The following is a 27,258-nucleotide window of genomic DNA, read 5'->3' on the forward strand; positions in this document are numbered from 1 at the left end:
CAGGCAACCTACTAGAGCAGACCTAGCCTCAGTTGACCTTTCAGCCCAGTCCAGCCCGAGCACCCCAGGGTGCTGCCTCCTGGTGCCCCCCCTTGCTCCCCCACAGGGCAGAGGGGCCTGTGTCCCACCCAGCTCCCCAGCCCGGGGCCACTGCTCGGCCCTGCTGCTCATCCCCGTGGCAGGAGGGACACGAGAGCGCCTTGGCACGTCTGCCCGCCGCCCTGCCTTTGCTCGGCTCTGACTGCCAAAGCAGCCAAGGGAGCTGCAGGCAGAAAACGTCACTTTTTCCAAGAGCTTCTCCCTGCCTTCCCTTCCCCCTCACAGAGGCCGGCTGCAGTGCTGGGGAACGCGGGAGGCTCCTCGGGGTCAGGGCGAAGGCAGCGCCGGGACAGGACCCAGCTGGGACAGGTCTTGGAGCCCTGCACTGATCATGGCTCTCCTTGCCTCTCAAAGGGCTGGCTGGCCAAAGAACGACCCTCTCGAAGGCAAGATTTCACAGGCAGTGTGTGCCTCCAGGCATTGCTGCCGAGGCTCCCTCCCACGGGAGCGTGCTGCTCCCCTGGGCCCTTCACTGTCCCATGGCTTGTGGTTGAGCTCAGCTTTCCTGACCCAACAGGGAGAGGGGCTCAGCAGCCCTGACAGGACCCCCCCCCCGCCCCAGCAAACCTCCCCATTAGAGAGGGGCTGCAGACCCCTTTCCCTTAGAAAAGGAAACCCTAAACACTCCAAGGCCAGGAGCATCCATGGATTAAGAGAACAGGCCTGACACGAACATTCTTTAAGGATGATCTAATTTAAAAAACACATTTTTTATAAAAACACATCATAATGATAATGCATGTAGTTTAAAAAGAGGCCCACAGCGCTCCAGTGGCAGAGGCAGCTGAGTGTCAGCGATGGGACTGCTCCGTGGCCCACTCCCCACCTTCCCAGGGCGTTCAGAGTCCTGTGTCCAGCTCCACATTCCCATTTGTATTCCTTTACCACAGAAAGCTTTTCCCCTTCCCCCTACCCCCCCGCACCCCCTAAAGCATCAGCTGAAGCCGCAGGAGAGACAAAGGCTCGAGCATCCCCCCTGCCCCAAGCCAGGCGCGAAGCAGGTAGGGTGCAAGAAGCCCTTGCTTCCAGCACAGCAGCATCAGGCACCACCGGAGAAAAGCCTGCCCATGCACCCCTCGCTCCCACCAGCTGCTGGCGGCCAGGACTGCTTTTAAAGGCAATCAGGGAACAGAGAAGAGCTCTGGATTGCTTTAATCCTTTCAAAAAAAAGTATCACTAGCCCAGAAGCTGTCCTCCTCCCCCTGTGCTTGTGAGGATTTGTACTCGTAAGGCTGGATAATTTGACAGGGATAACAAACACTCAGTGCAGGCAACCTCAAGCTTCCTGATGCGTTTGCTCTTCGCTCGGCACAGTTTGTCAGCCCAATAAATCCACCCCCACATGCTGCCCTCCCCTCCCTCCCTTCATGCGGAGAGCTGGGACAGCAGCCTCGGAGGTGACTCAGACGCAGAGGGGACTGAGGACCTCCCCTTCCCGCAGGCAGGGTGCTGGGCTCACCAGGCACCGGTGGGCACGGGGAGCCGGGAGCCGTGGCACAGCAGGAGTGGGGCTGGGCAGGGCCACCCTGCAGGTACCTGCGGCAGCCAGAGGCACGGGAGACGTGGAGCCAATGGTTAATAGAGAGCCAGTGTCCCCCTTCCCGGAGCGGAGCGTGGCGAGGGGCAGGTCTGCAGTCCGGCACACGTGGCCCGTGCGCAGCTTACGGGGCACCCCGGTAGCTGTAGTGATTGCAGTCGGGGTCGCTCATGGTGAGCGGCAGGCTGGGCTTGCGCTCCGGGTCCTTCTCATCACACTGCCGCGGGGGACGCTGCTTGAAGAAGTCAGAGACATAGCGGACCTGGAAGAGACCGATGGGAAAGTGGGTTTGGGGACCCCTCTGACGGGCTGAGCTGCAGCCAGCGGCAACCTGGCAGAGCATCGGGCTGCGCAGGGGACACTCACGATGAGGATGGCAATCAGAGCCCCTTGGAGAAGCCCTGCCAGCACATCGCTCCAGTGGTGCTTGTAGTCGGACACCCTGGTGTAGCCCACATAGATGGCGAAGGTGATGAGGAAGAACTGGATGGTGGGGCGCAGCAGCCGGGCCCACTTCCCGACCAGCCGGGCTTGCACGTAGAGCTGGGCAGGAAAGGGGGGAGCAATCACCCAGCGCAGGGGGCACCAGCCAGCCTGAAAACAGCATGCTGGGGGCACCGGTCTGCCTGGGGGGACGGGACCCACGGGGGCTCGCTGCCTTCCCACAGCGCAGTGCGCCCCGAGCACAGCACTTACCGCCAGGAACATCATGCAGTACATCCCAAAGGAGGAGTGCCCAGAGTAGAAGGACAGTCTGCAGGGCAAAAGGGATGGGTCAGGCCGTGTGATTGAGCCCCCAGTGACCAGCTGGTCCCCCCACCCGCTCTGCCCTGTAGCAGGAGCCCATGTGGGGCTGCCACCAGACCGCAGGAGCCCGGCACCGCTGGGTGGGTGGAAGGGATGTGTCCTGCGGCCCCATGGCTCACCTGGACTCAGTGACGTTCCTGCTCTCGCCCTGGCAGACGTTCTCCAGCTGCACATAGATGGAGCAGTTCACCTTGGACCAGTCAGGATTGCAGACAGCCAGGAAGTTTGGCCGGAGACGGCCGATCATATATTTGGCCAGGTCGGTCAGGGACTGGCTGATGGCCCCCCCAAAGAGGAAGGTCCCCACCACCTTGTAGAGGGCAGCTAGGTAGTTGTTGAACTCTGACTTGGAGTAGAGGCGCTCCGTGTAGACCATGTATGCCTCTCCTGATGAGATCTGCAGAGACCAAGGGGCAAGGGGTGAGGGTCTTGGGGGCTGCCGAGCAGCTCCCCAGCACCAGGGGTACGGGACACTCTGGCTCTTGGGTCTGTGGCAGAGGAGCCCCCAGCACCCGTCTGCCACAGGGAACCAGCGCCATGGGATGTGGGTCTCCCTGTCCCCAAGGAAGCTCCTGACTCCCAGCAGAGCAGGGCTCGACCCAATGGTCCTGCTGTCCTGTCAGGGGTCTGGAGATGGGCTGTGCTGGGACCCAGCTCCTGGATACAAGGGGCCAGGATGTCCCTGCCCCAGAGGGAAGGGGATGGCGCTTCCTTACAATGACAACCGTGCAGGTGATGGTGACCCCAGCCATGAGGCCATGGGTGATGGTGTCCGCCTTGTAGGGGTAGCGGATGGAATCGTCATTGCAGTAGAAGCCCCGCTTGTATGGGGAGTTCACCAGCGTCAGGATGACGAAGGGCAGAGACGCTGCAAGGCAGAGAGAGGGTGAGGACTGGGGACACCCGCCTGCGGCTCCACACAGGCACCCAGCACCGTGCAGTCTCCCCATCCCTTGCCCCCAGGGTCTCTGCTCCCTGCTGTTGGGGAGGGATCCCCTCTGGGGATGCAGTCCTGAGCCACCTGCACCCAGGGCAAGAGGACTTGTACTCTACAGCGTGCTGGCCCCGCCACTGATAAGGCCCTATCAGAGCTTGCAGCTGCCTGCGGCGCCCAGATACCACATGAGATGGCTGTGACTGGGCACCTGCAGAGCCCCCATGGCTGCCTCACTCTTCCCCAGGCATGGCAGTCCCAGGGTCTGGTGCAGGAGACCGAGGATGATCCTGCACCCTCTCCTCACACTCCCTATGGTCTTTCGGCCTTGGAGGATGGAGCTCATTAGAATTGAGTACAGGCACCTTGCAAACCTCTTTTACATCAGGGAATGGCTCCCAGGCCCCAGCAGGACCCTCATACCAGCTCCAGAAGAGGCAGTGCCTGGAGATGCCGCCGTGTGACCCAGACCAAGCCCAGGGAGACCCCAGCACACCTGGCCTCCCACCCTGGTCCTCCCGCAGCCCTTGCTCCCGCCAGGGCTCAGCAGAGATGCTGCGACCAGCTGGATCAGTCCAGGCGAGGAGGCTTTTCCACCCAGTGTGCTCCAACTCTGGCCACAGGCATCTTAGAGCTCATCCCTGGACAGGATCATCACCGAGATCAAAAGGGGTTTAGGGGTGTCTGCCCCGTGCAGCGGGCATGCCAGATCCGCGGAAAGGGGACCTCCTCCCCCTGCAGCCGCCCCAACCCTGCCCGGGGGATGCTTCCTTAGGCAGAGCCAGTGGCCCCGGGAGAAGTCAGGGCAGGGCCGAGGGCTGGGGCACTTGCCCCGGGGGACATGAAGCGCAGCCGGCCCCGGGGTGCTCGGCCCCGGGGTGCTCGGAGCTCCCTTGGCCCCCAGTCCACCTTAAGCCCGGGCTCCGTTCCCGGTTCCGCCTTTCCCGGCGGTTTCCGCCTCCCCTTGTTCCACCGTCTCCCGGGAACACGCACCTTTGTCCCCCCCCCCCGCCGACGCCCGATCCCGCCGACGCCCGATCCCTCCACCCCCGGGGCGCAGTCGCGGGGGTTCCCTCCGCGCCCAGACCCACCGCCCCCCGCGCTCACCGAGCGAGCGGGGAAAACGACAATAAACCACCAGTCCGCTGCTTCCCGGCCTCACACCACCGCCCCCTTGCCCCCCCCGCTTCCCCCCCCCCCCCCCCCCCCCCGAGCGGGGGCAGCAGCAGCCAAAAAGCGCTGCCAGGGAGCTGGGAACAAACCCCAGCTTCTCCCACCCTGCTCCGGCTGCGGGGAGCCGGCTGCCCGGCGGAGGGGTGCCTGCAGACGCCTCTCTCTACACCTCAGACATTAATTTGCAGCTCAAATTAGACACCAATTTTCTTTCTGGATAATTTCATCCTCCAAAAAAGCTCCCCTAAAAATAAAAGACACCGGCACACGAGAGAGAAAAGCGACCCAAACAAAAACAGGAACCTGCCTCTCCCCACCGGTGCTTAGATCCCAAGAAAGTAACTCCCGGCCCGGGAGGTTCAGGCTGAAATTACGACCTGGGCCTTTATTTTTAGCCCGTCTTAATTAGGTACTTCTCAGCGTCAGTTTTAGAAAAGGGCGTCTGCCTGCTGCGGGGGCCGGGGGGGCTGCAGGCGTACTGGGAAGGGGCACCCCGAACCCAACTCCCCGGCCCCGCGGAGCCCCCCGGCCCCGCTCCGGCCCCCGCGGAGCCCGGGGCCCGGCCGGCGGGCAGGCAGCCAGGGCGGCGGCAGGAGGAAACGTCCGTCCCGCCCGAGCAGCGCGGCGGGGCCCGGCCGGCAGCCTCCGGCCCCGGGCCCCGGCTCCGCGGGGGAGCCCGCCGGACCCGCCCGGGGTCTGCCGGCTTCCACTCGGCCCCGCGCCGGGCACGTCCCCGAGTGGCTGCGGGGACCCCCCCCTCAGGCGCCCAGGCAAAGGGGCGTCCCCACGGCGGGGCAGCCCCGGCACTCGGGACCCCCGACGGGGTCTGGTAGCTCCGGGGCAGCAGCCGGTGCCCGCCCGGCCCCGCCGCCCCCGTGGCCGGTGGGCTCCCCGCGCAGGTCCGGAGCCCTGGGGCTGGGGCCGGGCAGGTGCCTCCCGGACTGCCCCCGGCCCGGCCCCGCAGCACCGGCAACGGGCTGGCCCGGGCAGGGGGGACCCGGGACACCCGGGACCACCCCACCGGGGGGACGCGGGGACGCTGCGGAGCCGCCCGGGGTGGGGACGCCGCGGCCGCGCCGGTACCGAGCCCTCACCGACCGCCAAGCAGAGCACGTCGAGCACCACGAAGACCTTCCTGCGCTCCATCCCGCTGCCGGTGGCGGCCCCGCGGCCCGGCCCCGCGGCTCACATGGCCCGGAACGGCGCGGGCCCGGCCGGGAGGTAAAGTCCGGGCGGACGGGCCGGGGCGGGGCGGCGGCTGCCGGTGCCCCCGCCCGCGGGTCGGGGCGGGGCGGCAGCGGTGTGGGGCGGGTTGTGGGGCCGGGGCAGGTGTGGGGCGCGGCGGGGGCAGTGGGCAGCGCGTCTCCGTCCGGCCACGCCGGGGGCGGCCTGGACCCCGCTGGCCCGCAGCCGCTTCCCCGGGCCCCGCTCCGGCCCCCCCCGGCCCCCCGCTCCGCCTGCCCGCTCTCCCCGCCCCGGCTCGGCTGACTCCAGTCGCGGCGGCAGGGCGAAGGGGGAGAAGGAAGAGAGTGAGGCCGCATGTGGGAGCTGCGTGTGTCCCGCCAGCCTCGGGCTTCTTGCCTGAAAAGAAAAAAAAAAAAAAAAAAAAAAAAAAAAAAGGGGAAAAAAGAAAAATCCGAGAGTGGAAGAACGTGGCCACAGAAATGTGCTGGCTGCATCGGTGCGGTGCAGTGGCTGTTTATTGCGGAGCAGATACTGTCTGACTCAGTCACGATGCTGGTTGTTGGGGGGAAGGAGGGTTCCCCCGGAGCCTTTGGACGCAGTGGAGAGGCCGTGGGGGAGCAGAGCAGCCAGATTTAAACACGAGATGAAGCGTGTATTTGTTTTAAGATGTGATTTAACCACTGAAACGCAGGGCGGTATTTTCCCAAACCTCAGATGTTGTCAGAGCAGAACAGGCTCCTGGTGCTGCTTGTTGGGGCTGGGGATGTGCTGTGCCAGGGGCACCCAGAGTGGGGATGGGAGCAAAGGTTCGAGCACGGGTCCCTGCAGCGAGTCCCTGGTGAGAGTGGGGACAGCCGCAGCCCGGCTGTTTACTCCAGGCCCAGCTCTTGGTCAGGAACGGAAGGAAGCATAAATAATACAGAAACCACCCAAATGATAGCTACTGGGCTGGTTTATTTAAGTGCAGCGTGAGTGGCCTGTGGAGAATGTCGAGGCTGTTGTGGGAAGCCAGCAGAGCTGGAAGCTCTCTTGGGCTGCCCTGGGATTTAAGGAGAGGGGCAGAACCACTTGCTGGCTTTCCTCTGCTCCGGTGCAACCTGATCTGCCCCGATGCAACCTCTGTCCTGCCTGTGGGTGCTGTGGGGCCCTGGCACAGCTGCTCGGGCAGAATTTGCCCTGCTCAAGCTGCTTGCAGGCCCCAAATCTTGGTGGCGGGTACGTAAAAGCCCCAGGGCAGGAGAGCTGAGGGGCTGCTGAGAGGAGGTTGGCTGGCACCTGGGGGATGCCCAGAATGTGACATGGAGGGGATGCAGCATTTAATACAGTCTCCCTCACCACTGGTAAATCTCCTCTTCTCGTCACAGCCCCCCAGCAGTCCTTGGCTGTGCTGAGCCACCCTCGGAAGCGCCCTGGGCTGAGCCATGGTGGGGGCACAGATGTGGCTGTGCAGGGCTCAGTGAGGACAGGCTACAGCCTGGTGGGTTATGCTGACCCACACTGCAGGTGTGCAGCTCCATGCTGGAGCAGGGCAGAGGGGAGCGAGATAAGGCAACTGCTCCCCTGCCCACGCAGCACGGCCTTGCAGAGTGGGTGCCACGGGCAGGACTTTGCCCCACACGGTGCCGTGGCTGTTGGATAGTGCCAGGGCAGAGGGAGCCACCCAGGAACAGCCCAGCCTGGCCAGACTGGCTGCCCACAGCTCAGCCCAGAGCTTGGGGAAGTCACAGGGATGGAAAGCAGCCCCTGCTCTCAGCTCGGCCCCACCCTGTTTGCTCAGCCCCCCCCCTGCTCTCGGCTCTACCCCGGCCAGCAAAAAGGGCCATGTGGGGCCAGTAACGCAGCCCTGGCTGCCATGGGGGGCAGGTCGTGGGGAGACCTGGCAGCATTTGGGCCCTGTTTGTTAGCTTTCCTCCAACTCCACTTGGGCTTTCCGTGGAGTCCTGCGGGACGCAGGTCCCAGCCCGAGGGGGAGCGCTGGGACCCCATCCCAGGGGTCTGCTAGTGCTCTGCTCCGAGAGGGGGGACGGGTACCGGGACCTTCCCCCTCCCCCACCGGAGTTTTGCCCATGTCTGTGCCGCCTCCCTCTCGCACGGGGGCTCCGGGCGGGACGACGGTGGTCGCCCACGGACCCGAGCCGGAGGATCGAGGGCTGCAGGGGCGGCCGAGCCCCCTCCCCGGTTCGCTGCAGCCGCAGAGGGAGCGGCCGTGCCTCGGCCAGGCGCCGGGACCCCCGGGCGCGGAGCGGGGCCCCCTCTGCCGTCGAACCGCCGCGGCTGCAGCGGCCGCGCTCCCGCCCGGGGCCGCGCCCGGAGCCGCCGCCGCCATCCCGCGCCCTGGCAGCCCAGGGGAGACCTCCCCCCGCAGCCGGAGGGGTGCAGAGCCTCGCTGGGGTGCTGGTCCTCAGGATGGTAGACCCTCGGAAACAGCACTGTGGTCACGCAGGGGCTAAAAAGGCATTTCAGAGGATGCGATGAGACCAGGGACAGCAATCCCACCTGAGGGCTTCAAGCATACCCACCCTTCCTGTTGCTCCTCAGGGCCTGGAAGGAAGCAGGGAACACGCTCCAGTCCCTCGTACCCAGGGCTGTGCCCACCATTGTACCTGGCCTCTGCTGGGGGGAGCTGGGGGGCTGCACAGCCAAAGCCCCGCACAGCAGCTGCCAACAGTCCTGCTCCTCCGAGCCCCAGCCTCACTCCAGGCCCAGCATCTGGGCTGTGCTGCCGCAGGGCCAAGCTGTTCCTGGCCCACCCGTGCCTCAGGGGCAGCAGCCGGGACCCTCTGCCCACTCCCACCTGCCTCTGCTGCACCACAGGCAAGTGCTCGGCTGCGGTGCTGAGCGGGTGCTCGCCCAGAGCTGCTGAGCTGTCAGGACGAACACAAAGCAGGGAGAGCTCCCAGAAGGGTAGGCTGCCCCTTTCCCGCTGGTTATCCGGGTGGCATTTTCCAGCTATGAGCGAGGAAGACGGGAGCCCCTGTCCCCCGCCAAGGCCCCAGGACAGAAGGTAAGAGCCAGGCAAGAGCTGGAGAACAGAACATAAGGAGGCTCTGACAAAACAGAGGGGCTTTGTGGTGAGGAACGAGCCTTCTTGCAGAAACATACAACGCAGTTGCAGCAGGAACATTTCTCTCGCCTCCAGGATGTTGTTTCTGGCTGAAGCCAGTGAGACATGGATGAACCCCTGCCTCCCACCGCCATGGGCTCTCCCAAGGTTTCAGAGCGCTCAGGGGACCTGTAAGAGCAACAACTATCTCCCTCCCCTCCACACACAGCACTGAGAGGGAAAATTCAGCCAAGGAAGCCGGGCCTCCTCCCAGGTTGTGATGACATCCCTGGTACAAAGCATGGGAAGGTGGGCAGGAACCCTGAGAACCAGCCCCAGCCCACCCAGGACAGGAGCCACGGGCACTGGGGCAGCTCAGCCCTGGGGAACGCCTGCACCACGAACTGGGCTCTGGCAGGGCAGGCTGGAAGCACAAGCTCTTCGCTGATCCTGCGAGGAAGATGCTCCTCACAAAGCAGAAGCGGCTGTGCTCAAGAATAGGTCAAATTCAGCTTCTGCACCAGGACCCTCAGGGCTGTCCTGAGAGGCAACCGTAGCACTGAGATGGAGGACGCAACCCCACAGGGCTCCGGGGTCGTTACCTGGCCCGGCCCCTCCCCAAGCACAGACCCAAGATCAGTGTTCAGGGACAGACCCTGCCCTGGACGTCATCTTAAGGACCACGAACGTCTGCTGCCCAGATCAGACGGAAGAGGCAAGGGCCCCTTTTCCTGATTCTGCCCTCACAACGCACAGGACTGCTGTATCAGTCTCCAAAAACAAGACAGGCTTCTGGCTCACTTTCAAATTAGGTTTTTAATTAAATAAATAACAGCGAGGGGTCTTCAAGGCAGTATCACTTCACAGTGTAGGGCTTGGGGCGGGGAAGGGGGGAAAGAGTCCAGCATTGGGAGCGGCTCAAAGTGAATGTGCTTTGTAAGAAGGAGAAAGAAAACCCTAACAAAAAACCAAAACCAAACCTCCTCCCCAAGTGACTCCCCCTCCTGTCCCAGCCCTTTCCACCCCTCTCCCTTAAAGTTATGTGGAAAAAGCGCCGCACTCATGTTGAAAGACCCCATGCGAATCTGTAAACAACACTGAAGAACATAAATAAGATTTCTGCCTCCCCCAGCCTCCCCTCTCCTTTCATTAGGGCTTGAAACAAACCAAAGAAAAAATGGTTTCAGGAAAACTAAGGATGTTCTTGGCTGATGGAGAGGAGATGCCAAGGCATGGCCCTCCCTGGGAGGGCTGCCCGTGCTCTCACCCTGCCTCCTCTCTTCTCCTTTCAGCCAAGGAGCTTCCTCTCTCCCCCAGAAAAGGGGAATCACAGCCTGGGCAGTTCCACTATGGAGCGGGCACTCATACTTGCTTTCCGTTTCCAGCAACTGGGAGCAGCTGGAGGGGAGATCTCTGGTTACTATGTCTGGTTGACAAAGCGATGCCTGGTCGAGGCAGCTGTGTGTGTCTGGAGCTCAGCACCTCTCTGCAGAGCTGGCCAGGGACCAAAGCAAACCCCTGCTAACGCATGCAAAATGGGTCTGGTGCTTGGAAGAGGAGAGACAAGGTCTGATCCTCTCATCCCATGAAACTGCCTGATGCTGTCCCCGTGCTCCCACTCAGGGCTGAGCACAACTTCACAAGGCTGAGTAAAAGAAGGATGCGTGCTAATGATTTTAGTCATCTTCCAAATCCACTGGCAGCAGAACCAACTGCAAGATCACAGCCCAAAGGCCTCTACCAAAACAAGCAAAAAATCTCAATCCAAACCCCTTCCCAAATGCAGAAAATGGCTGGAGGAAGGGAACATCTGCATCAGAGCCTTGCACAGCAAGTCAGCAGACAGCATTCCCTGCATGGAAAAAAAGGGGAATGAGAACACGTGGATTTAAGCCAGTGGCAAACCCCAGACCTGGAACACACCCGGGAAGTGAAGCAGCTCTGGACTCTAGCACACCCACAAACATGCCACTGTGGCTCTCTGCATAGCAGCCCGGCTCCTCGCTGCCATGCAGGGACACCCTTGTCACCTCCTTGAACATTACTAGTGGCAGTAAAGATGTACTTTCCTCTCAGAAAACAGAGAGGTTTTTTTGTGATGCAGAAAGGGGCAGGGATGCCTAGGGACTGGTGTGCTTTCCTGCCTGGGACTCTGTGCTAGTATCGGTGTCCTAGACTTGGTGGCCTGGGAGCTAAGCAACCTCCTCCCACAGGTGACAAACTGTTTGAACAAGCTGGGAAGTTACAGCCACTTTTGTCTGCATTTTACCCTCTTGTACTGCAGTGGTCAGCACGGATCAAGTCATTCCCTGCCAGTAACAGAAGCAGCAGCACTGCACCACTCTGGGACCAACATCCCACTGTGGGTCTAGAAACTCCCTGTACTCCCAGTACAACTTCTCCACCACCCAGCACTGCAAGGGAAGGTGAAGAGGACTTAAGAGCACACAGTGCTACTGCACAACACAGTATCCCTTTCCAAGACCTGATGCTTCTGCCAAAGGGCTGGACCAGGCCCCATCCCGCCCGCAGCTGGTGGTAGAGTGGGCAGGAAGGCACGCACAGCTTTGTTGCTGTGAGAGGTTTGAAAACAGCAACGTGTGCACCTGCCACGACCCACAGCTCAGGAGTGCAGAATAGCTGTTGGCAGGGAACAGGGAGAATGACTTCTATTGCAACACACTACCTGCAGGTGAAGGGCCAAGACTCCTCATCTTCCTTTGGCATCGCCATGACCATCTCTGCAGGAAAAGTGCCCTGCAGCCTGGGTAAACTGTGCTCCCTGCAGATTTCCTAAGCTCTTGGGCCTCCAGACTGCATCCTCCGTCCCAGCCCCCAGAGTGCCGGTGATACTTCCCTGTTTTCAAAACATCTCTGCACTCAGACTGTCCCACTGGGGCCAAGGGACATTTCCCCTGTCCCAAGGCAGGGACTCTCCAAACAGCCTGGCATTACCTGGGGTGACACATGGTCAATGAAACAGGGGGTGATGGACCTCCCCCCTCACTAAAGCCAGCCACCAGCTTTGCGTGATTGTGTCAGAACACACTGGAGCAGAAAGGTGTTTGGTTTCACTGTAGCCTTGGATCAAGGAGGATGGAAGGACAGATTCTGACCAACAGCTCCAAACTGTCCCTACGGAACAGCAGAAGTTCCAGGATTTCACTCAGTCAGGTCAAAGTCCTTGCTGGGTCTGTGACAAGTTTGTGACTGGAGACTCACTGTGACAAAGGCTCTGACCGAGCCACAGGTGCTGGGCAAGCCTGATGAGCAGTCAGAAAACTATTTACATCTCCAATGCCAATGAGGCCAAAATCTGTGACCGATAAGGACACTTGCGCAGGGGCCACCACTGCCTCTGGGTCTCTGTCCAAATCCACAGGGCCAGCAATTAAAGGCAAACCCTCGTTAATGTCTGCAGGGAGAGTGAAGTCCATGGTTATCGTCTCACCAGAGCTCTGCAATGTCTCCTGCTTCTCTGCGAGTCCTGGTTCTGCTGACGGCAAGGCATAGAGCCCCGATTCTGAGGCGCTGACAGCATGTTGTGTGCAGGAGGCCGAGATGGCACCTGAGGACGTCTCCTCCGTGGGGTCGAAGGAACAATTCGTCTCTGAAGGAGTACTGCACTCATAGCCCTGCCCCGATTCACTTATGCTGCCCAGGCTGCAAGCTGTGCTCTCCACACTCAGCAGCTCTGCACACCACAAAGGAGGAAAATGTAGGAGATAGACAGACAGACAGGGGAAGAAGAAAAGGTGGGGGACAGCAAATGAAAGAAAGCTAGTGAGTGCATAACATACAAAAAACCAGAAACCAGTTCAATCCCACCTAATCACAACAGTATTTGTTTGATGGCACAAATGTTTCTTTATTATAGCAACTAAGATCCTTGCCAGCATGTACCAAAGAAAGGCAAGATGCAGACAGCAGATGGGAGGCCATCAGTGTTTCTATGGAAATTAAAGGAAATCTCACAGAGACACTCCAAGATAAGCCAAATCCTAAATCCTGTCCCCTCATGCCGACAGCCCCTGGGAGGTGCCTACACAAAGCCCTCATCTGCAGTAGGACAGTGAGGGAATGAACCTGCTCTCTGAAAGCAGGTGGCAGGTACCGCCTGACTTCTGGTGCCTTAAATCAGCCCCCAGAGGAGCTGCCTCTGTCTAGAATGTCTGTGTGTTAGCACAACGGAAACACCTAACTCAGGTGCCCGAAGTTCGTGCAAATCATTTTGATCTGGGAATGACTCAGGCCACTTCTCCAAGCCTGAAGCAGGAATAAGTCACTACTGGTCAGTGTAGAGACAGGTAAGTCTCCTTTGTTCACACCAAAATCTGCCCAGGGCTGGTATCTGACACAGAGCAATGCGAGCACACTGGCAAGGTGTGGGGAGAAGAGCTGGGTAATGGCAACAGGAGAAAGGCAAAGGAGGGTCTGTGCTGCTGAGTGAGGGAGACGAGTTATCCCCATGGAAGACAGAAGAAAAGGAAGTTACCTGTGCTCTCTATTGCTATCTGATCTTGACCAAAGTGAGAGTCCAGGCAGCTAGTTGCAGAGGGAATTGGTGGAGAGCTCCGAGAACGACTGGTGTTTTCTACTTCACCCCCATCCAAGTCATTGTCAATGTAATCCCTGCGGGGAAAGAAAGATAGCACTGCCACCACCTGTTAAGCAGAAAGATGCACGTAGGAAAAACAGTGACTGGGATTAAAACCCATCAACAAATCAAGCACCAGGACTGTAGAGACCTCACTAGAATTAATGTCCACCCCTGCTTGGATGTGACTGCAGTGGGTTGTGGTAATGTTAGCGTGCCAGCAAAGAGCAAGTGATAAGAAAGTATTTTCCCACCTTGGGGGGATTTGTGATTTCAGGTATTTTCCTGTCTTGCATCAGAATAATAATTAAAAAAAATTATCTAACACTTCATCTAATGTTTTTAATTGATTTGACTTAAATATTTCATGTTTTAAAACATTTCAATTTCAACCTTTTTAAAAAGTATTTTCTGTAATTAGCATACATTTCAAAGTGAAGAATTTGCCTCAAAGGGTGGCAGCAGGGAAAGAAATTAATTCAGGTTCCAAACCACCAGAAATAGTCTATTTTTGAACTTAAAAAGCTCCCTTCCCGAAATTGCATTGAACTGAGTTATTTCCCAAGATCAACCCTGAATCCTTGACCATAGCCTCAATTTTTGTGGATGCATTTGTCTGAAACAAAACACTATTTTCTGACACAAGAAAGTCCATATCCAAGCAAATAATTGCTTTATCTTCCCTCCCCACACTAACAGTGTTCATGTTCTGAGAATATCCACTGCATCCCTCCATGCTCCCACCCAAGAAACATTCTAGAGCAAAAAGTGCAGTCTTTCAAGCGGAGGTGCTTTGCAGCAGGAATCTTCACTGGGAGGTTAATATTACTAATTTTAGTGTGAGAATATTCCACGCACGTGGCTCCAGGGTGGAGGACGTACTTCTTCCTTCCTAAACGTGTCTGCTGAGTGAAGTAGTCATAACGCTCCGATTTTTTCCACATGTAGTAATACTCCACACACTCGCCCACTGACCGGGTGCGGACCTGAGGAGAAACATCATAGTCAGAACGCCATGCATCAAGATGTATCTCATGGAGCAAGGACTATTCTCCCATTTAATCAGCACAGAAAATTAAGTGCATTACAGTAACTTATGTAGCTATGGACACATCTATGCTGCAGGACAGAAGCACATACTGAGATTTCCAAGGTGGTAATCAGCCAGAGAAAGAACTCCCCATAGTGCACAATTGTTCTTGCAGACCCCAGTGTGGGTTCACACACGGTACATTCGTGCAGGACTTTCCTGCGCCTCCAGTAGCACACTTAACATCAAGAGAGCAAACCTGCATCCATTTTCACTGGCCAGCGTCAACATGCCCACAATTAATCAGCGGTAGAACTGGACTCTCTGGTTCTGCCAACTCCCAGCACAGCAGCGTATGTCCTGGGGCCCAGCTCTCCCTACAACAGCATCTTCCACTCTAGAGGACCCCAGGGGACTTTACAAAACATCCACATGCTCAACTCACTCATTCACAGAAGTACTGCAAGGGCTGAGAGTTTGGAAAGAACTTTTGAGACTCCAGAAAGGGCTAATCAGTAATTAACTGACATCACTCATGCAGGTCAGTGTTGTTTGTGACTTCTCCCACCTGGAAAATAAGGCAGAGCAGGGCAGTGAACAGCCCATCACCTGCTAGCATGAGTCAACACAAAGCCTGGGATCGGAACTCAGCAGTCCTGAACTTCCTGCATTAGCCGAGGCTCAAAACATACCTCTGGTGCAAATGCACGTGCCTCCTTCCCTTTGTCTTAGTAGGATGCAGGGGTGAGCATCCTTACCTTGTTTGCTTGGATAAGATGGAAGTTTTTCCCATGGACCCTGAAGCCATGCTCAAAATTTCTACATTCTTCCTCACTCCAGGCACAAAGCTCGTCTATAGCAGAAAGAAAGATGAATTGGAGGACATGTACAGAACTTAGAAAGATTTACATGTGCCTTGATGTTTGGAGTAAAACCCAGATATGGGGGGTTCTCACCTCTGATAACCTTCACATTGAACCGTAACCTCCGCAGTGCCTCTTCTGCATTGAAGTTGCATTTAACCAGTTCATACAAAGCCTAGGAAACAGAAGAAAATTACTCACAACACATACCTGAGCAACACACCATAAACCAACCTGCTCATGACTCATGTTCATCTCATAAAGCTTATTTTTCCCAGGAGCCACTTCGCCACTAACTCCAGTCTGACCATCCGCATAGATTATTTCACCTTCCAAGGCACTGGATTACAAACCCTGGAACTGAAAAGATGCAGTTCTACCAGCAGTTTTGCAGATTACAGGTGTGCCTCTGCTCCTGCAGACTTACTGTGAGAATCCAATCTGGCTACCTTAGAGGGAACACAACTGCTCTGAAGTTTCCTAGCCAAATGCTTGATCTTCTGTTGGCTTCAAAGAAGAATTAGACAATGTTATAGAGGACAGATCCAAAAGGGTGTTCCTGCTGCAAGCTCAGAGAGTTTGGGATACTGGGCGAATACAGTCAAAACACTACCCATTCTCTACTTGCCCAGTCTGTTACATGCTTTCCACAAACATCTGTTACTGTGTTGGAAGAAAAGTATTAATCTAGACAGGCCTGTGGTCTGATCCACTACAGCCTTTTCCAGTCTTCCCAACAGGAGGGTGAATAGCCTCCTGAGACTGCAGCTGAGCAGCACACCCTCACTTAACCACGAAGCAGGAGCAGAGGATCACTGGAGTTAGGTCTTATTCTCTTTTCAGTGGGTCTCTCGTTCAAGATCTCTGTAGGAGATGTTGCACTATTATGCCAGCACCACTGGAGTATCTGCAGGCTGCAAGAAGCCCCCATGCCGTACCTGTTCATTGTCCTTCACCATCTCTCCTTCTGGCAGACTGCTGCTAGACAGCTCGTCCCATCGCCGCTTCACTGCACGGTATAGGAACTCTTCAACCTCTCTCTCAGGGAGTATGTTCGGGTCCCAAAGCAGCTGATCTTCATTCTCATAGGCTAACAGAAAAAACACTGAAATAAGCTAATCAAACAGAGAATTCTGCTGCTTTTGAGAAATGGTCTGCATGTACATGCAAGGAGGAGACAGGAGGAGGGAGAAAATCTTTGCTTGATACTCCAACCTGGCACTAGAGATGACAACCATGTCTGTGAAGGTACTGCATTTTCCCTCCTGATTTTGAAGGCAGATAAGCTTAATACTCTTTATATCTCTTTTAGATGACTAAGCACAGTCTCGGCTTGCTTCCACTTCTTCAGAAGGGTTGGTTGACAAGGTTTTTGCTACCACATTCTCAAAGACTGTTTCTTTGATTCATTAACCCCGGCAACTAAAAAACCCTAGGTTCTAAGGTGTCTTTTCCAGCACACAGTAAACAAAAGGAGTGGCAGGTGAAGACAGCTTTGAGCTACAACCCTGGCCTAGGCTCAAGACCCTCTCCCTGTCCTAGACACAAAACTAAGCAGCTGCAAGGCTGTCCCTCCCCTGATAGCTTGTAATGCTCCTCTGTAAGCTGCTCCACCCACACACAATAGCAGGAGCACACTGCATCACAAAGTGGTTCTTGGCCCTTTCAGCTTTTGAGGCTCTTAGTCCATACGAACACAACACACAACAATGCAGGGAGAAGTTTAAGTAAAATAAAAGCACAGATGAAAGCAAGAAGGAAGACTCTGCAATTAAAAATAATCAGAAATACTAAAATTTTGCTATTCAGATAGAAACACTAGCACCTTCTGTACTTAACTTTTTTCTACAGGCAAAGGAACCAACTCTTCTGCCTTGTAGAATCACTAAAATCAGGTCAGAGGCACTACAGAGAAGGCATAAAAGAACCCTATTGGGATCTACTATCAGTTTATTTTCATTTCACGCTGATGCAAACACACAGGTTATGGAAAACTAAATCTGTGGTCTTCAATATAGAAGGCCGAGAGCACTGATGAAGTAACAGTGAAAAGTTACGAGAACTATATCGTGTAAATCTGAAATAGTACCTACAAAACTGGTCACTTTTAGCTCATTTGCTCAGAGTCTGCTAGGATAAAAGAACCAGGGAGGAAGCAAGTAGTTTGTAAAGATGTGGCTTTCTATTAGCTATCTTGTTCAGAAACCCGACATGCTGGTGCTAGTACTGCACTAGTTATTAGATGCAATCTGCAAATCAAGGCACCTCCATCTACTCTGCAGACACCCTATCAAATTTGAAACTGAAAAGCTCCAGGGAGTACTGAATGAAAATAACTCCGGGTACTGAGGGAAATGTCAGAATATCTCCAGAAGGGTATTCCTGCTCTGTGGTTACAGCTGAGACCCCCTTCTCCAAACCTGTCATACCAACCCAGTTTTCACTGAGCTTCTTAGCTTCTGTAGCTGTATTAGTAGCCCTATTCACACAGGCTAGTGTAAAGCTAGCTCAGGTGTTGCTGTAAATTTTGGTGGCAACACTGAGAGGTGCCAAGCCCAGAGATACAGAGCGGAACTGGTGAGCCACGGCCCCATCAAATGCCCAGGTCAGCAGCCCTGTATCCAGACAAGACACATAAGAAGGTTGCCTTACCTTTTTCACCGTGCCTGTTTAAGAGGAGGATGGGAACAGTGGCTTGGTACTGAGGTCCAACCATGATCTCCTGAAATATCACCACAGAGAAGTGGGTAAATTGCAATGGAAAATGCTCCACATAGGCACTGAGGCGTACTTCATGATTTAGGGACTATGACACCACGAGGCCGATTTATGTATCAGTAGTCCCCACTGTCACTATTACTTCTAGGGAACCCTGACTATTTTATAGGGTAACTAAGAAGATTTACTATCCACCAGATGATACTTTGGGGACCTTAGGCATTTACATAGTTTTAATGTTAAAGATATATGGCAAGCAGCTAAGGCTGGAGATAAAGAAATGCAGAAGCTCTCCTGCAACCTTCACAACCAGGATGAATTTGGAAGTCCGCTCTTCTCTTTTGCAAGATGATTCCCTCTCAGTAAATCCTGCTGGGAATATTGCACAGCATTTCACCTTTATAGGGCTACAGGCTGCAGTTTGAATTTACTAAGGCACAACAGCATTTTCCACATCTGAAGCAGAAGATAATTTCAGATACAGATTTCAAGATCATACTAAAAAAGCTTCTTGTAACCCACATCTGCTACTGCCTTCCACAAAACGCAAAGTGCTGAGCAAAAGAAACGAAAGATTTCTTGGGGAAATATCACAGCACTTTGGTGTCATGCTTTCCTCAGACTCAGGCGCATTGCATTAGCACCCCCTCCCAATGCACTCAGCTCATTTACCTTCTTACACTCATTGGATGGGATGGAATCCTCCTCTGAATCCTCAGCCATGGAGGAAGCACATGGAGATGAACAGGGCTCTTTGTCTTCATCAGCAAGGAAGTTGTTTGCTTTGTGGGAAAGGAAATGATCTGTAGTTATTAAATGGTTTTTCTTCCTACTGCTCTATGCTCCCCCTCCTTCCCTCCATTTTCTGTCCTAAAGTTACTTTCAGCATGGTTCGCAGTGACATGGGTGGTGCTGACTGACCAGGGCAGCTCAGACTCCTTCATTTTGCAGGATAGCCAAGGAATAAGATCACTTCATGCCGAGTCTCCCTTATGCACTTTGGCTTCCCACATATTCCAATATTTAGGAACTGCCACAATATATCACACTACTAGTACTACTGAATTTATTCACTTCTAGAGATGTCAGATCAGGTAGCGATCTTTTGGACTGCAATTACAGCAGGTAGCAAAACAATTCTCACTTTCTCAGTGTTATGAGTTACAGCTAAAGACAATTATTACTTCATCCTGCCGCTCATCTATGCTCTAGCATGTCCTAACAAATGCTTGGTAACACCACTGGCGCTCATGTTTATTTGCAGCCCCCAGAAGGAAAGGGGAAAAGCCGATGTCAGGAAGCTAAGTGACAAAATAAAGAAAAACATTCTTGCCCTATCCTGCACATCACATCATAAGTAAAAAACAATTACTTAGAAATTAGCGACACATACAGCCAGGCTGGTTTGGGAACAGGTCCGATGCATCGTGGGATGTGACGGATGGAGTCAGATCATCAGCTGAAGACTGTGTCTCCTCCTCTTCTTCCCCTGAAAGCAAATCCTTCGCTATTTGTTCCTTTTAACAACAACAAGAAAGTGAAAAATATTTTTAAATTAAAAAAAATATATGAGGGCAAATAAGGCCTAGAGTAAAGCATTTCTGGCCAAGGGTAGCCACATCCACAGATCTTGTCACCCTCCCATAGCTTGTCCAAAGAGAGATTCTCTCTCTCACTCCCCACTGCCCCTAGATTATTTTCCCTAGAAGCACTTCTGCAAGCATCAAGAGTGGCTTCCTATGGAAGCCAGAGAGAGGACGAATAAGTGGCCCTCTCTGTACAGCTTCATTCACAGCAAATATCTCAAAGATCATAGAAGGGAAAAAAAAAAAATAAAAATCTTTCTACAGACTTTAGCTAGAACAGGAGGAGACATAGCTTCACCTGAAAAGATACAAACATTCCCTGACTCTTCACAGATCCACATCTACATACAAAGACTTGTAACCCAAGCTCCATAAAGAGCTTTTACAGTGTTCTTTTTAAAGAAGTTATCCTTTCTTTGGTCTCTTCTTAACTCTTTACATTCTCATTTCTGCACCTGGTGCCCTCACTGGGACACCAGAACTAGGCAGGCCCCTTCCCGTGGCATCAGTCAAACCCCACCTGAAAAGAGCTACTAGATGTCTCAAGCTCCAAGACAGCACAGTAACCTACAGCGTAGGCTAAGAGCATATCCCCCAAGAAGACAGCTGCTCTTACCTTATCCAGAGTCATATCTGGGAGATTTGGAGTAATATCATTGCTCTCACTGTCCTGGTCCGAGATGGGATCAGATGCCTCATAGCCATAAAGTGCAAGCAGCTCCTCAAATGGCATTTCACTGCTCTGAGCGAGAGGAGGACAAAGCTTCATCAGGAATGGAACAATCACCGAGTACAACACCAGCTGTAGTGAACACAGAGATATGCAGAGGCAGTCAAGGCAGCTCTGCTCTTCTGGGGGCTCTGAACTGCCTCAGGTAATGCTGCATAACGAAGGAGACATGGTCTATCAGGACTGACCATAACCTGTTCTTCTCAAAGGTACAGAGAAGCCAGGAACTTTCACCCCAAAGCAATACAGTCAAGGGCATTTAAAAAAGATATTTATTTTTAATACTAGATTTCATGCCGGTGAAGAGATGCCAGACAGCACAACTGTATTTATGCAGAGGAAGGAAATGAGCAAATCCCTCTATTAGTCTTGTGCCTGACCTGAAGAGATGGTCTCTGTCACCAAGAACATGCTTTGTGTCCCACTGAGGTCTCCGTGGGACCACCCACAGGAGGCCCATGTCATAGACCCAACAGCTGATGGCTCTTCAGCAAGGTGAGCAAAGACCATCCTGTCAGAGTGGCTACTTGGCAGAGGAAGACTCCAAAATTTACCGCTGTCACCTGTTGTCAAAACTATTTCTTCCTATCCAAATGCAAACCTAGGACTCAGTGACGGGTGGACCTAAATACAGTGCATTGCCCGGTCAGAGTTTCTCACAAAGATCTTTGGTACCAGTACTGTAAAACCAAACAAGAAAATCCAACAGGTAATTTCCCTTCCCCTCCCTTGCTGCCTTTACCTGAGAGGCACTGAAACTCTTCTCCAGCTCTTCTAAAGATTTCTCCTTCTCCTGAATATCATCTTCTTCTTCCCTTTCTTCCCGTACACCATAGTTCTGTGAAAGGATCTCTGCTAGGTTCAGTCGATGATCAGCTGAGCCCATTGACACAACTGCAGGGATTAGAAGAAGTTGGACACTAGCACCACCCCCCACCAGATCTTCAGATGCAGCAAAGCTTGGGACGATCCTTTCTTGTGTGTATGCAGCCATAAGCCAGAGGAAGAGATTAGGTAGAAAAGAGTGAGAGGGGCTAAGGAACACAGCTGAAAGAAGTCCCTCTACGAGTGCTAAACTGCAAAGCCTGGTTCTCTGCACGTTCAAGTCCCACAACTGACTGAAAGCTGAATCTGAAGGTTTTCAGAGTATTAGTGTGTCTCTCCTGACTGGATTCAACTCACACTGCAGCCTTTTCTACGCCCGAGGCATTTTTAGGATAGTTACCCCTTATTGCAAGAATGGCCAAACGGACACTTGTAGGAGCTTTGACATCTTTAAGACCTTTCTCCTCTGTCAAATGGCTTGGGAATCAACCAGCAGGTTCGGAAGATCTTGGAAGAAGGGAACAGACAGGCTGATGACGGGAGCCTTGTTTCCTCTGGAAACCAGACCAACAAACAGATGCATACTTAAACTGTGGCTACCTGCTGCACTCTGAAGGCCAGGCTCTCCAGGACATAGACTGCGGGCTGGGTATGGCACCACCCTCGGACTCTGCCTGCCAACCGAGGCCTTCAAGAAAAGAGAAAGATATGGCTGAGACATCTCTTCTCAAAAATGTAATGTGCCTCCAGCCACTTAACCCCACCAGCAAATGCAATTAATTTAATTTCAAAGCAAAAGTTAACAAAACCCACAAAGGGTAGCATTAGAAACTGTGCTGTGCAAAAAGAGCTCTAGTCAAGTGTACTTAACGGCTCTTCCAGCCCTCCTCTCCCCCAGCTTCATCACGTCCCCTCAGTCTCTAACTGCATATGGCAGAGTTTCCATTTTATCTTTTTTACCTTCAGCACTCCACTAATTATTTATCCTCTCACCAGTTTAAGACCTCAGATCTTTACAGCTTACACCTTCACTTAAAAGAAGGACTCTGACCCTAAGCGATTGTTTTAAATACACATATCATGCTTATTTGAACACAGCATTTTTATGAACTGACCCACTCTTTGGAGAGGCAATCAGAAGCAGCCAGCCATAACACACTGGCTTCTCCCTAATGCCTCACCACATCCAGAAGGCTCAGAGAGGTGAGCAAAGAAATTTAGAGCTGAGCAGGCAGCGAAGGAGTCTGGTAGGACTGCAAATGGCACAGGGAAGGTGGGAAAGGATAAGACAAGTAGACACCGAGAACAGGCACCTGCTTTCTGGCATTCAGTGCTCGGTCAGAAGTTCAGGCAGCAGTATGGGCTGAGGCCTGGAAAACAACCCAGAACATCTGCTGCTCCTTGGGCTGCTGTACATGGAAATGCTGTTCATCAAGTTCAGCCTAGGTAGGGAGCAAGCAGGTAATTAACCAATGCCTTTGGGTGACTGAGAGCATCCAACTGTGTAAGAAAATCATAGTGTCAGTCCCCCAGTCACCAATGACATCTTTTTATGATCCTCAGCCATTAATAATCTCAGCTGTGCACCATTACTCCTCACTTAGTCAGTGGGAGCCAGGACATCTACAGTGCTTCAGTACAAGGCTCTTATAACTTATTCAAGAAAACATAGTACAGCTTCACATCAAAATTCATCCTCTAACAATAGAGCAACGTACATAACAAAAAAGCAACCCAGACTTTGGGTTGAGTTAGTGCCTTCAGGTGTTAACACATATATTTCAAACTCTGTAATGACTAGAGAGGCAGCTATTTTGTCAGTATAATTACTGCTATGATAACGGTTGGCCTGGAAGGCAGCAGAAGACATTGCCATGAAGAAGGACGGAGAGGGAGGCAGGGAAAGGATCTGTGAAGCAGCCATGGAATTCTTGCTCCTTCCTCTACCAGGACCAGTGAAAAGAGGACGCCTCTAGTCCAACCAGAGCACACACTGCGTGCTGCAATTCACCATCCCCAAGTGTCTGATTATTAGCAGCAAGATAACCCCACTGGAGACCACTCTGGCTGCAGACAGAGCCCAGTAACTGTAGACACTAAGAAAACAGAGGTGTTTATGGTGTAACAAAAGGAGATGGGGACGGAAAGGATTCAGACAGCCTCCATTTTGAGGATGGTCACACCGGTAAACAGCTGCATAACTCAGGAAAGTGTCAATGCCCCTTTGTTGGGCTTTGCTGGAATGTGACCAAGTACAAAACCCTCTTGGATAAATCCTTCCAAGCAAACAACCCCAGTTTCATGAAAAGGATAAAGGTGTGGTCTACACTTACTCCCTCTAGGCTTGAGCGATCTGCAGACCTCTCTTTCCTGAGATAATGATCTATATATCGATTGCATCTCCTTCGCATGGGGATCAATAAGGAGCTGCATGCAAAGGAATTTGAAAACAAAGACTCAAACTGTTAGCAGTAGATGGGCTGGCTTGAAAAAATGTCAAGAATACTTCAGAAACAATGAGATCTTATATTAATGATCAGGTGCTGAAATGAAGAGTAATAGTCAGTACAACAGGATGACAATTCAGTAACTAATCACGAGTTTATTTTCCCAAAGCAGTAACACGGCATTAGAGCAAGTGGGAACTGCTGTGAGGTGGAGTCACTATAAAATAGCTAGCAGTGCTGTGTTTGGGTTGAGAAAAGAAGCAAGTGACAGACAAAGCAAATGGCCCATTCCACACTCAAATTTAAACACATGTGAAACTGAATGATCCCTCAGATTATTTACAAATCCAGAAGACCATGGAAACAAGAGTCAAAGAAGTAGGGGAGAAAGGCAGGTCTGACTTAAATATGAAGATGATGACAGAGAGTATTCCTGATTACCCTGATTGCCAACACCACACGACGTGGAGTTACTTCATTTGAAGGTGAGGTAGCTGCAGTCTGACACTTCAAATCCAAATGTCACACAGGAGGCAGAAAACACAATAGCATTACATGCATCAGAAAGGCAGCAGCAACATCGAGGTGCTACCAGGTATCTCCAGATCAAGAATGGTTCTTGGACAAGGTGTAGATGCTCCTATTGCTGGTGACAGCTTCAGTCACCATGAAAGGTCACAGTGGTGAGCACTACTTATTCTGACAGTGCAGCGTGATGCTGGAAAATGGCTCCTGCATCCATGAGCCATTTAATTGGGGGGGGGGGGGGGGGGGAGAGGAGAGGGGGCAGAAAAGGGAGATTAAATTCCTTTACTCTCGCTTTAAGTTTCCCAGCAGCTGCTTTCCGTCCACTAGTCTCTGTTCTCAGGCAGAGAGAATAACTTTCCTCTCTCAAAAGTTACATAGAGGTTGACCAATTACTCTCATGTTTGTACTTCTGAGTGACTCCAGCACCCCCTCCTTAATTCTGGACTCAAGTTTTTGAGTACATGGAACAAAGCAACAGCCATGTTTTAGAAAACACAGGCAGAGGAAGAACCTGAGCTTTTTGCACTGACAAAGCTGTTTTCCAGTGCAAGGCAGATTGTTTTTCCAGAGAACTACTGGAGAAAACCCTTCAGGCTGAAGCCACTCTTGCAAGAAAGTGAGGAAAGATAGAGAAGGTTACTCTTTCCAGTGTTACTACTGAAATAATGTGGTTTCCTGAGCTAGCATAACACATATTTCAGACTCAGTGAGAGAAGCATTCCTTGTTCCTTTGACTTGTCCATACTATTTGACATGGGTCTGTTTTCTACAAACTCCAGCTGTAGCCAGAGGGAAGTGGTATGGATGAAAATGGATTCATCCTGTAAGCTATGGACAGAAATGGATTCATCCTGTAAGATATGGACCTGAAAGACCAAAAAATGAACAAACAGGTCATCTCCCACACTGCTCAGGAAAATCAGTGTCCTCATAGCATGCCATTGCAACGTCGCAGCAGAGACACTCTGCAGTTTAAACCTCTTCTGTGAGCCAGTGACAGCTCCCGGATCTCCCCAGAGAGACCTGTGTGTACAGCAGCAACGTGGTGCAACGTGCCTGGGTGGCTGCTCAGCGTGTCACATAAGCCCAACAACGTGCCCAAGTAATGCTTTGGCACGAAGAACGCAGCACCCTTGGTGCTCCACCAAAGGTGGCAGAGAAGACCAAACCTTTCTGGATGGACAACAGGCAGGCCAGATGGCACCTTCCTCATGCAAAATGCTGAAATACCCCAAAAGAAAAGCCTTGCCGTTGAACAGAAGTTGTCTCAGCTAACAGTGTTCCAAGATCCTGCGAGAGAGCAGCCAGCTATCCCAACGTCCTTTTCCCATGTTGTGGTCACCACAAGGATCTCATGATGGAAATGAAGAGTGGATGTGCCAGGACAACCATTATGACAGGACGGGGATATTTCAAGGACGTGCCGAGGCGTGATAGGGAATGGCCATAAGTGTGGTGGAGCGACGGCAGCACCGTTTCAGCACGAGACATCAAGCCAAGCACCACGTCCCAGTGGGAGAGGTGGCAGGGACATCCCCACCCGGCACCAGAGCACAAGTCCCCCTCGGCAGCCCAGTTCTCCCTGCCCCTGACACCCAAACTGTCCCCGCTGCCTTCCCCATCCCTTTGCCATCCCCCCGTTCCCGGTCTCTGTACTCTCCTGCCGCTCGGGCCCCATCGCTTTACCTCCAGCCTTTGGGAGCCCCTTTCCAGCAGCTCTGCACTCCCCTGACCCCCGCGTCGCCGGACCCCTCCGCAATAAAGCCTCAAGGCTCCCGCCTCGCCCCCGCGACCAGCCCCTCCGGACCCCGCAGTCCCGTCCCAGCCGCTCCGGCGGAGTCCTCGGCCTAAAGCTCCCCTCAAGCCCCCCTCCCGGGCCGTTCTCCCGCAGCTCCGACCGCGGGCGGCCCCGGCGCTGGCGGGAGGGCAGGGCCGGCGCCCCTCCCCGGACTCGGGCGCTGCCCCGCCGCTCGTCCCGCCGGTCCCGCCCCGCCGCATCCGCCCCGGGGCTGCCGAAGCTCGAGGGGCCGCGGCCCGGCCGGGGGGAGGCGAGGCCCAGCCCGGCCCGGCGCGACCCCCGCGAACGCCTCCCTCACCTCCGCCATGGCCGAGCGCGAGCGGCCGGGGGGACCGGGGTGGGGGGGGGACCGGGGTGGGGGGGGCGCGGGCCCCGGATGTGGCGGCTGGCGCTCATTGGCTGAGGCGGCGCGGGGGCGGGGCGGCGGCGGGGCGGGGCCGGGTCAGGGGTCGGGGTCAGGGGGCGGCAGCGGGGCCGGCGCAGGGCCCCGCTCCCGGGGCATCGGCTGGCACCTCGTGGGGACGGGCCCGGGACGGGGCCGCTCCGCCTGAACCGCAGAGCCCGGGTAAGGAAATGCAGCGGGGCGGCCGGCGGCACCGTCCCCCGGAGCCCGCAGAAAGGAGGGGTTTACGGTGGTGCCTGCGAGCCGGCGCCGCCGTCCCGCGGCCGGTGCATAAGCCCAGAGAAAGCCGGGAGCTGAGCAGAGCCGCCGTGCCGAGCGCCTGGCCGCCGCACGGACGCGCCGCAGGCAGAAATAACGCTCCGAACAGGCGGGCTGAGTCCTGGCGGCAGCCGGGTGTGACTTCGAGCGCCAGCGTTAATGGATCGCAAAGCTCGCGTCTGCAGGAAACAAGCCTTCAACCCCCCTCCCCGGGAAACCTGTTGGTAAAAACTCCCTGCCTCTAGGTTAGCGGGCACAGAGGAGGCGGTTTGGGGTGGGACCTAGGAGCAGCCCCAGCCTTGCCAGGACCAAGGTGTGAACGCTGATCCCCTGGCCGTGGCTGCACGCCAGGGACACCAGAGGTGCGCTTACAGGAGGTGCTTGGTGGGTCTTTCCAGTTCTGTGCAGCTGATGACAAGCCACACGCTTCTAGAGCACAGTCCCCCAGCGCACCTCGTCCTTCTGTGTGGCACATCTCCAGGGATCCTTGCAGCAAACGGTCCTGCCAGGGGCCCCGTGGCCAGCACGCTCCCCAAGCTGGGCACTAACAACTGCGCCAACACGGCTGGCGGCTCCTGTTGCCGCCAGATCTCTCCATTCGATCAGCAGATCGTTGATCAGCTCAAGCTGATGACTCTGGGGCTGCGACCAGGCGCGGAGCCGTGCCCGTGGCAGCTTTCCTGGTGCTCAGTCATCA

General features: G+C 54.4%; 2 protein-coding genes across 4 annotated transcripts; both read right to left on the reverse strand.

The window, feature by feature from the left end:
- Positions 1-774: 774 nt before the first annotated feature.
- PLPP2 (phospholipid phosphatase 2) lies at positions 775-5,814 on the reverse strand. The gene is made up of 6 exons (XM_032993273.2): positions 5,645-5,814; positions 3,160-3,311; positions 2,563-2,840; positions 2,333-2,390; positions 2,003-2,179; positions 775-1,898 (listed from the first exon to the last, which is right to left on the reverse strand). The coding sequence occupies exons 1-6, from the start codon at positions 5,694-5,696 to the stop codon at positions 1,761-1,763; spliced, it is 855 nt and encodes a 284-aa protein (XP_032849164.2). The 5' UTR covers positions 5,697-5,814; the 3' UTR covers positions 775-1,760.
- Positions 5,815-9,575: 3,761 nt separating this feature from the next.
- MIER2 (MIER family member 2) lies at positions 9,576-26,244 on the reverse strand. 3 transcript variants are annotated; one of them, XM_042794754.1, is made up of 13 exons: positions 26,199-26,244; positions 21,728-21,815; positions 21,045-21,196; positions 20,189-20,374; positions 19,380-19,503; positions 18,659-18,768; positions 17,921-17,990; positions 16,207-16,358; positions 15,362-15,443; positions 15,164-15,258; positions 14,258-14,361; positions 13,274-13,410; positions 9,576-12,472 (listed from the first exon to the last, which is right to left on the reverse strand). In XM_042794754.1, the coding sequence occupies exons 1-13, from the start codon at positions 26,205-26,207 to the stop codon at positions 11,997-11,999; spliced, it is 1,785 nt and encodes a 594-aa protein (XP_042650688.1). In that variant the 5' UTR covers positions 26,208-26,244; the 3' UTR covers positions 9,576-11,996. The 3 variants fall into 3 exon arrangements, with proteins under 3 accessions (XP_042650688.1, XP_042650687.1, XP_042650689.1); XM_042794753.1 differs by having other exon boundaries at positions 14,234-14,361; positions 26,199-26,243; XM_042794755.1 differs by having other exon boundaries at positions 14,234-14,361; positions 20,189-20,314; positions 26,199-26,242.
- Positions 26,245-27,258: the final 1,014 nt, after the last annotated feature.

This window comes from Tyto alba, unplaced genomic scaffold, assembly GCF_018691265.1.
Source record: "Tyto alba isolate M040663 unplaced genomic scaffold, T.alba_DEE_v4.0 Super-Scaffold_20000042, whole genome shotgun sequence".
Lineage (NCBI taxonomy): Eukaryota > Metazoa > Chordata > Aves > Strigiformes > Tytonidae > Tyto > Tyto alba.

Bases quoted from the DNA above. Each gene is read 5' to 3' on its own strand.
- PLPP2 (XM_032993273.2), bottom strand. From the start codon at position 5,696: ATGGAGCGCAGGAAGGTCTTCGTGGTGCTCGACGTGCTCTGCTTGGCG. The intron at 3,312-5,644 runs GTGAGGGCTCGG...TCTGCCTTGCAG, and splicing joins CGTGCTCTGCTTGGCGGTCG to CGTCTCTGCCCTTCGTCATC. The intron at 2,391-2,562 runs GTGAGCCATGGG...TTTGCCCTGCAG, and splicing joins AGGAACGTCACTGAGTCCAG to ACTGTCCTTCTACTCTGGGC.
- MIER2 (XM_042794753.1), bottom strand. The intron at 16,359-17,920 runs GTAAGGCAACCT...TTTTTCTGTTAG, and splicing joins AAACAGGCACGGTGAAAAAG to CCTATGAGAATGAAGATCAG. The intron at 13,411-14,233 runs GTGCGTGGAATA...CTTTCCCCGCAG, and splicing joins GTCCTCCACCCTGGAGCCAC to GGATTACATTGACAATGACT.